Consider the following 10000-nt stretch of genomic DNA (forward strand, 5'->3'; position numbering starts at 1 on the left):
GAAGACACACAGACACACACACACACACACACTGAATCAGCTGCAGTCAGCTGGAGTCCTTGCTACTGAAAGAAACCAGATAAGTCTTCTAGTCCGATTCCCACACTCATCGCGTGTGTTTTCTTTGCTAAACTAACACGCACAGCCCACGTAAGTGGCGTAGTCAGTGTAATTGGATGCATAATGTCGACCCATAAGGCCTTTTTGTACTGCTGCTCAAGCCATGCTGACGCAGTCACTCGCTTAATGCTTGGCTGGACCTCCAATGCATCTGTCAAAGTGTGGGTGACGATGGATATGTTTCTGGAATTGTGGACGTGCAAGGAGTCGTTGAACTCGTAAGCGTATGTATATATGCATATGTTCATGCATATGTGTGTGTGTGTGTGTGTCCCTTTAGTAAAGGCCTTGGACAATGTGTTAAAGCTTTTATCTGATGTTGTATGTTTCTCTCTCTTCCCCCTTTCTCTCTCTCTCTCTTTCTTTCTTTCTTTCTTTCTCTCATTCTCCCGCTCTCTCGTTTTCTCCCTTTTTCCCAGACACCATCAACCAGGACAACAGCCACTCCGACTCGGCCGACGGCATCTTCAGCTCCAAGCCGGCGCTGTTCGCCGCCATCGGCGCCGGCTGCGTCATCTTCCTCCTGATCATCATCATCCTCGTCGTGCTGCTCATCAAGCTGCGCAAGCGCGGCGGCCGCAAGCACACGCCGCCGCGCGGCACGGCGCTCTCGCTCAGCACGCTGGCCACGCCCAAGGGCTCCGGCGGCGGCGGCGCCGGCTCGGAGCCCAGCGACATCATCATCCCGCTGCGGACCACCGAGAACAACTACTGCCCGCACTACGAGAAGGTGAGCGGCGACTACGGCCACCCCGTCTACATCGTGCAGGAGATGCCGCCGCAGAGCCCCGCCAACATCTACTACAAAGTCTGAGGGCGAGAGAGAGAGAGAGAGAGAGAGAGAGAGAGAGAGAGAGGAGAGAGAAAGAGTGATGGAGCGAGAGAATGAGAGAGAGAGAAGAGAGGGGTGAATGACGGAGAGAGGGAGAGTGGACGAGGCAAGGAAATGGACTGACTTCGATACGGGACAGCTCCGTGGAAAAAAGAGAGAGAGAGAAGAGGAGAGGAGAGTTCCCTAATCCTGACCCTGTTCCTGTATTCCCCCCCCCCCCCCTCCTTACTACCTAGTCTGTGTGATGTGCGATGAAAGACTTGTTTCATGTCCGGGAGTGGACGGTCCGGTCCAGTCCAGCGCGGCGCCGGCAGGAGTAAGAGAGGGCAAAACACGGACTAAAGCTGTGGAGGAAGAGGAGGATGACGAGGGAGAGGAAGAAAAGGCAGGGGACGGAGTGTGAGATTCGGGTCTAAGCCAGGACTCGCTTCCCCCCTCTGGCCTCTGGCTCCAGCCACATCCTGTCTCCTCTCCTCTCCAAAATGGACGCTCTCACACCTGTTCCCGACCTCTTCTCTGTGGACGTCGAAAAAGGAGCTGACTGGTCCTCTCTCTCTCTCACTCTCTCACTCACTCACTCACTCACTCTCTCACTCACTTATACACTCTCTCTCTCTTCCTCTCTCGGTTTTTCTCTGTCCCTCGCTCTCTGGCTCTGGCCGTGGATCAGTATGTGTGTGAGTGTGCGTGTTAGCGTGTTAGCCCTTGCCGCTAACACCTAGTGCTTCAGGGGATGTTGAAAGCCCATGTGACTGGGGAAAAGAAAAAAAAAACAAACCTTTGTTCACACAGACTTCTCCACGAAGAAGAAAACGAGAAAGAGACACTATTTTCTTTTTTTTTCCGCCAGAGACTCTCGAAAAGGGCGTAGTTTTTTGATGACGTAAACACACACGTGCCCCCCCACCCTATCACCACCACCACCACCACCACCACCCACCACACACCCAATCCCACCACCACCACCCACCGAACTTTTTCTCGCACACGGACATGTTCTAGAAAATGCTCCCTGCTCTTTTTCTGTTGGTTTATTTCATTGTTGTTTATGGTGTATTTTTTTTAAAAAAATGGTTGACCTCGTTCCCCTCTTCACCTCCTCACTCCTGCTCACCAGTGTCTTATGCTCCTGTGCTGTTCCTCTCTCCGCCGCGCTCCATTTTGAGCAGGGTCGGTGGGTGATGTTGCTCGCTTTCCTTGTTCCGCGCTGCCCTTGTGGTAGTATATCATTAGCCAGTAACGCTTTATCAAGCCAAGCCTGCATACCTGCACACCAACACACCCTCACATCCCCCCCCCACCCCCCACTCCACCATTCCTGTTCTCACATGCTTAGGAAGGTATGCACTCTGAAGTGGAAAGACAGAGAGAGAGAGAGAGAGAATTACAGAGAGAGTTTGTGTGTGTGTGTGCGCCCCTGCGTGTGTGTGTGTGTGTGTATGTGTGTGGGGGAGAGAGAGAGAGGGAGAGCATACGGGAGAAAGTGAGAGTTAATGAAAGACAAACAGGTCACATTATATTAGTGCTGAAAGATCATGACGACTGAAAAGGTCTGACGATAAACAGAGAGGGAGAGTGTGTGTGTGTGTGCGCGCACATGAAGGCGCGCGCGTGTGTGTGCGTGTGTGTGTGTGTGTCCTAAATTAGCCTCGGCTTTTTCCCCACGGTGAGCAAGAATAACAAGATCAAATTTGTCGGAGCAGAATCAAACGTGTGGAAGCAATTTAGATGCTATCTAGGGTGCGGTGACCTCCGACCCCGTCTCACTGACACGCTCGCCAGCGTGATGGAGGCGGCGGTGGGGGGGGTGGGAGAGGACAGATTCCGGGGGAGACGCTAAAGCGGCCGTCCGCTCCTCTCACCCTCCGCGTCTGACCGGAGCCAGAGGAGGACAGTGTGGGGTCAGAAAAAAAGGAAAAGTGACCGTTGGTGGACAGGCTTTGAGGGGGGACAGAACTGGACGTCCCTCCCTTTGTTTAAGCATTTGTCAGACGGGAAAGGGGTTGTATGGGGTCGGGCGGGAGGAGGGGGGTTTGCTGTAGGAGGAAAAAATCCAACATATGTTCTGTCCATCTCCATAAAATAAACGAGTTTCAGGAGAGGGATGCGAGTGGAAAAAGTAGGAGCCAGCTTCTTCCTCTAACCCCCCCCCCTCCCCTCCCACACCACCACCACCACCACCTCCACCACCACCAGCACCACCCACCCCTCTGCTGCTGCAGCTTCCCAAGGACTGGAAAAAATGAACAAAAGACAAAAAAAAAGGGGCAAGCGAGAAAGAAAAGAACGACAACAGAAAAAAAACAGCAATAGAGAACGCGCGAGAGACACCACGGCACAAAAAACGAATAATTTCACCCACAGGATAGCGAGCATACAGAGAGAGCGAGCGGAACGAGAGAGAGATAGAGAGAATATGAAAGCGTATGATGAGAGGTAATAATAATGAGCATAGGCAATGGCGTCTGAATAATTTCTGTTGCTAATGACTGTTTACCTGGGGCTCTTTCAAAGGCTCACGAGTCGCGCGTCGAAATGAGAGGCTAAAAGCACACATCCTTTCTTTAGTATAAATAACTCATTTGTTATCAAACAAAAGGCTTTTATCAGACGCTAGTAATTGTGCTCCTTTTTCTCACCGTGGGGGTTTTGTTTTATTATAAACACGCGCTTCATCCTTTTCTTAAGTGCCCACCCCTACGCACCCACACTCGCTTCTCCAAAACAGACACACACACACACACACACACACACACACACATACATGCACACTCACACACACACACACACACACACCAGTTTCTCGCTCCTCTTCTCTCTGTTATCCTCCAATGAACTTCTCTTCTCTTGCACTTTTTTTTTGCACCCATCCTTCCATCCGCCGGGCCATCTGGTGTTATGCAGAGGAACACACACACACACACACACACTTTCACACTCACACACACACTCGATCGAACACACAAAGCGTTTGTTCTGGTTGGCGTCTCTGGGCTTAAAAGAGAAGACATCAGCTCAGCACACTCACTTATCTCTCTCTCTCACTCTTAGACTCTCCCTCCCTCTCTCTCCAATGGCCTCTCTCACCACTTGGACGTGTGGTCTCATTTCAGATAAGGGGGCCCTCACCCAGCTGTGTGTCGGCTGCGCTGTTGGCCCACCCCAGTCAGACACCTTGTTTTCATGTGAGGTGGGACTGAGCCCCTGGAGTGTTTGTCTTTAAGGTACTCTGGCTCCCCTCTCTAGTGTGGGTGATGGTTTTAGACTAAGTTATTAAATTATGTATGTGAACAGCCTCGCCATTAAAAGACACTTTGAATAGGAACGTAAAGAAGAGGAAGAAGAAGAAGAAGAAGAGGAAGAAGAAAATAGCGCTTCAGCTGTCTGGTCAGGGCGTCAGGGTAGATAGTGGAAAATTCCGGTGTTTTTTTTACGCATCTGGCGAAATAAGCACCAGCAAGTGCAGATGTTTCAATCTTTTTTTTGTTTTGTTTCGTTTGTTTGTTATCATGTTATTTTTATTTTAATGTTTAGGGATTTTAGAAAAAATGTTACTCCTTAAATGCTCAATCCCACGATGGTTAAACCAACAACAGATGTTTTGTACTTCCAGGTGCTGGTTTTTAAAAGCGTCTCAACACATTATCTCCTGTCTGTAGTGTCACATATTGTAGACTATCTGTGCAATTTATACTGTATTCTATGATATATGACCACATCTGGAAAACTGTCGGTTGTGCTTGTCAACTATTTATACGACGTTTTTATTTTCATTTTTTTTTAATGTTCAAATAACATTGTTATCCCCGCTCACTTACATTATACTTACACAGAATCCTACCGCAGTGCAATTGTAGAGCTTACAGGCACATTTGAATTAACCCGGCCCCTATTGTCTTTCTTCTGCTACATAATAATCTCCCCATCAGGGTTTGTCATCTATCGTATTTACTTTGGTTCTTAATCCCGTCGGAAACAGTTGGAACAGTCGACGGGCCCAGCTGCAACGCTCCCAGACCCAATGTGTTCACATTTCAGAATTGTTCTGGCGTTAAAAAGAACAGAACACTGACAGCTACGACGATTACTGCCACTGGCAGTCAGCTGTTTGCGTATGTGTGCATGTACACCTGTAAAATTATTTTTCTACGTGACTGCAAACAGGATTTTTAGCGGTGTACACCGTGTGTGTGTGTGTATGTGCGTATGTGTGTGTGTGTGTGTGTGTGTGTGTGTGTGTGTGCCCCACAGTTAGTTAATGACCCTGTTTATGAACAGCATAGGATTCAGATCCAGCCCCTCTGCACATTAACCAAGAGGTCACACACACACATTTGTGATACACCTCAGTTGCTTCTGGCATTTTCTTTTTTTTTCTGTTATTGTTGTTTTGTTGGTGTTTTCTCTCTTTGTTGTTCTGATGTTATAGTTGGCAAGGCCTGAAATAATGTAAATAATGTATGTGAAAAAGGTTAAATTTAAAAGAAGTTACATTTATTAGAGCCCCATTTATGAAAATATAATTAGGTTTTTTTAATGCAGAAATTTTGTAAATAGGTGTCTTTTTTGAGGAAGACATTTTGTATATGTCAAAGTTTTTTTGTTTTCTTTTTCTTTTTTGTTTTGATTTTGCTAGGACAGACTAGGTTCCTTTAAAGAAAAAAAGATTCTGTAGAAAGGGGGGTCTGAAGTGCCAGCTATCACAATGGAACACTTTAGAAGGAGAGGAAAATGAGGAAGAAAAAAAAACATTACATGGTTCAGTTCACATAGCATCTCAGACATTTCTTCATTTCTGTTCTCTCTCATTCTCTCATGTCAAGATAGAGGTTGTGTCTAAGGGTGTGTGTGTGAGGAGAGAAGCAGAGGTCGGGATTTACTCAGTGAGCGAGCGAGAGAGGGGAAAAAAGAGACAGAGAAAAAGAGAGAGAAAAAGAGGAACACACACTTTGCCACACGTTTAATCCATTTTCTCCGAGGCTGGGTATTGTATCCGAGCTCACCCGGCGCCGTTGCCGCGTTAGCCTCTCTCTGTGCGGTTGAAGTGCAGCTGAAGCACCAGCGCGGCTGTTGTAGTTAGGGAGAGGACTGCCGTGCGGCGCTCACTCACCCAAGGCCCCATTAGTGCATTAGCCTCCTAGCCCGCCGCTAACGGTGCGGACGGCGGCGTGAACGGTTCCAGCTGTGCTGCGCAGTGCAGCGCGGGGGTGAGGGCCCGACGGGTGAATCCCTGACCCAGCACAGGGGCTAGCTGGAGAACCCGGAGTCTGATGAGAGGATCAGTGCGCAGCGAGAGGAGAGAGGGGGCCAGCGAGGCGCTGCGAAAACCACACAAAGCAAAACAAAACAAAACAAAACAGGACACAAAATGGAAAATTCAAATTAGAGCTGAGCAAGCAAGCCTCTCATACGCTCACGCCTATGCTCATAAACACTCACACACACACACAGTTTGTACAGTCAATTGCAAATTTTCACACAAACAAACACACACACACACACACATACACACGCACACTCCCAGTATGGCTGTGGGGGAAGAGCGAAGGTTCGCTTTTGACCTGCGTAGATTAGCACAATATTAGCCAGGTCTCCCTGTTTAATGAGAAAGGCTGGAGGGGGGGCCAGCAGACCCTGTGTCTGACTGAGGTCACTCGACTCCCAGGGAAGAAACAGACCCGCGGGGGAAGCTAGCCTTGGAATGCTAATGCTATGCTAGCCACAGCTCATCTAACACACTCCACACTTGTAAAGTATAGACACACACACATACCCCCTCACATACCTATACTCACACACACATACACACACACACCCTCCTTACATACCTATACTCACACACACACACACACACACACACACACACATCAAAGCAAATGCTAGCACAAGTGTTTTGAGAGTGCTGACACACGTAATGTTTGAAATGATGAAGAGTGAGATCTGTGTGCAGGTACCCCTCTTTTCTCTCCTCCGTTCCCTCTCTCTCTCTCTCTTCCTCTCTCCTGTGCTCCTCCCTCTCTCGCGCTCTCTGTAGGCTTCTCTGGGTCACGATGTCCCGGCCGCTCTTTGCCGTGCCACTGGTAGTTTCACTCACTCCTGGCCTCTGTGAAAACACGATTATTATCCTTCTTCTAAATTTTTATTTCTGTTTTAAAATTTCAGTATTATAATTATTTTTATTTTCGATGTACATGTATGCCATGATCCCAGTGCATTTGTGTTTTGTAGAAACTACTCCATGATCAATGATTACATTCTCACTAAGACACACACACACACACACACACACACACACGCAGACACTCACACACAAATGCACACACACTCACACACACACTGCCCTATACGTACACACCCATGCATACCCATACCTATACATACATAGCTTTTACCACATTCGTTCATAACAAGTTACTATGGAACTCCATGGGAGTCCCATAAGCCAAGTTTGAGACCCTGATATTGCATATTGATAAATAAATTTTTTCCTATGGAATTGTTTTTGTGTGCCTCTTTCATTTAAAAACAAAACAAAACAAAACAAAAGAAAAAAAGCACTACCGCAATCTGCAAAGCATGTTCAACTCCATATTAAGATCTCCTTCCTTTGCAGTGTAAACACTCTCAAATGAGAAAATGTGGAATAGGAGATGTTGACCTACATTAAACAAACCAGGAATTAGACCGTCGGCGTGGCCAAGAGCAACACAGATATAGTAACACAAATAGGGGCCTTTAATATCACCTCACAGTGGGGCAATAATAAGTGACTTAGTGGCGTTTAGAGGGGATTACTGGACGGTTGTGGGCAGCACATGTTTTGACGGAGCGCTCCGTTTGAGGGTTCCTTCTCCCGCCGGGCCGGAACAGTGACAGACAGCGGCACAGCTGGCCGTCTGATCCCTGGCGCTGTCCACCCGGCTCGGCATGCGGAGCGGCGCGGCGAGGCTCGCCGGACCAGCGAGCGGTCAGTCATGGCAGGCCACCGCCCTGCTCTCTCTCTCTCATTCTCTCTTTCTCTCTCTCTCTCTCTTCCTCCTGCTGTCTCTGTCTGTTTTCTTTATGCTTTGTTCCTGTCGCTCTGACTCTTTCTTTCTCACTCTTTCCCCTCTTTTGACGTCCATGTTGTCTGTCTCACTCTTTCTTTCTCACTCTTTCCCCTCTTTTGACGTCCATGTTGTCTGTCTCTGGAGCTCTGCTGCTAGCCACAGTGTTGGATTGGCAAAACTGCAACACCAAGGCTGGGGTGTAGAGAAATATGAGGGATATTTTTGTAGTCTCTGAACACACACACACACACACACACACACACACACACTCTCACACGTGAACATCACTTCCTTGCGCTGAATTCTTTTACACCCCGAGCAGTGGAAACCAAAGTCAACCATGACCAGCTCTACAGTATGCTGGCTCTTGTGACTGCACATTTGCATGGATGTGACCAGCTCATACTCGTGTATGTCTTTGTGCTTGACTGGCTCGCCGAATTCAAACATGTCATTTTGGAGCTTTCGCTTTCGTGGCTTTATATAACTCCCCATCCACCACCAGAAATTCCTGTGGTTCCCGAGCCCCCTTTTTTTCGTACGAACCAAACGGGCGCGTCTTTTGAAGTGAGCTATTCCCAGCCCCTCTTCTTCCCGCTCTCTCCGGTCACTACTCCGGCGTATTAGCGGCTGCGGCGATGTCCAGGATATGCCCACTTGTGATAAGGTCTCATTAGAGGAGCAGGGGCTGTTGTGGCCGAGCCTCCGAGGGCAGCCGCCTGCCAGATTCATTAAGCCTGCGGAGGGGACGAGGGGGCCGGCCGGGGCCGATGGCTGCCCACACAAACGGCTGACCGAATGCCAGTCGCCCAGAGAACAAAGCCTGGACAATAAGCACAGCCCAGAACCCATGGAAGAGGAGAAAGGGAAAAGGGGGAAAAAACGGGACACGTGACCGAGCTGCAAATACAGCGACACGCCCCAATGGTGGACAGCGCGGAGACAAATATGTGTGCAGTGCAGGGTACGGACGCACACCCGAACACACCCTTCCACACACGCATGCACTCGTATACATTCATTCACAAACCTGCTCTGAAATATATATAGTGTACATGTATAAATATATATAACGTCACACATAAACCCTCATGCTGTGCGTACGTTCAAGGACACGCACACGCTCTTGAACGTGCGTCTGACGTATGACGCAGTCACAAACACACACACACACACACACACACACACACACACACACACATACGGATATACACACTCGTGTACTCATACTGGCACTCTCAAGCACAAACACATTCCCACACACACACACACATACACACACACACACACACACACACACACACACACACTGTGTTGATGAGTATAGCGTTGTGTAGCTAGCGTAGAATGCTGGGGTGAGCGTTCCCCTCTCTGCTGGGGGGCGCCGGGTAACTGATGATCCATCCGCGCCGAAGCACCGGGGGATCCTGGGAAGGCAGGGCGAGGCGCCACGCCACCGCCGCCGCCAAATGAGATTTCCCACATCCATCTCGCCGCAAAGCAATATGGGTAACGGCCACGGGCGCCGGCGCATCAGACCTTTAGTCACTATTAAGCCCCTTAGAGAGAGAGAGAGAGAAGGATAGAGAGAGAGAGGGAGGAGGAAGAGAGAAAGAAGGATAGAGAGAGAGAAAGAGGAGAGAAAGAAGGATAGAGAGAGAAGGGAAGATGAAGAGAGGGATGGAGGGATAGAGGGAGAGGGAGGGAGGGTGATGGAAACAGGGTGAGTGGAGGGGAGGGCGGAGGGGGGGAGAGTGTTGGACATGGGGGGAGTCATTCAGAAAGAGAAATAGAGCAAGACCAGAGAGAGGGGAAAAAAGAGAGAAAAGAGGGTGTTTTACAGACCATTGGATAAATGCACACAGATAGACTGACAATGACACACACAGAGGTGCTTACACACACACACGCGTGCGCACACACACACACACACACACACACACATACTCACACACACATACTCACACACACTCTCACACACACACACACACACACACAC

General features: G+C 48.9%; 1 protein-coding gene across 1 annotated transcript in view; it reads left to right on the top strand.

Moving 5' to 3' along the window:
- Window positions 1–7448, top strand: part of efnb1 (ephrin-B1) — a 79110-nt gene extending 71662 nt beyond the window's left edge. The window contains exon 5 of the mRNA XM_062537100.1: window positions 540–7448. Within this exon, the coding sequence (XP_062393084.1) occupies window positions 540–934 (395 nt within the window). The 3' untranslated portion in view covers window positions 935–7448. The remainder of the gene's footprint in view (window positions 1–539) is intronic.
- The last annotated feature ends 2552 nt before the right edge of the window (window positions 7449–10000 follow it).

This window comes from Sardina pilchardus, chromosome 5, assembly GCF_963854185.1.
Source record: "Sardina pilchardus chromosome 5, fSarPil1.1, whole genome shotgun sequence".
NCBI classification, from domain to species: Eukaryota; Metazoa; Chordata; class Actinopteri; order Clupeiformes; family Clupeidae; genus Sardina; species Sardina pilchardus.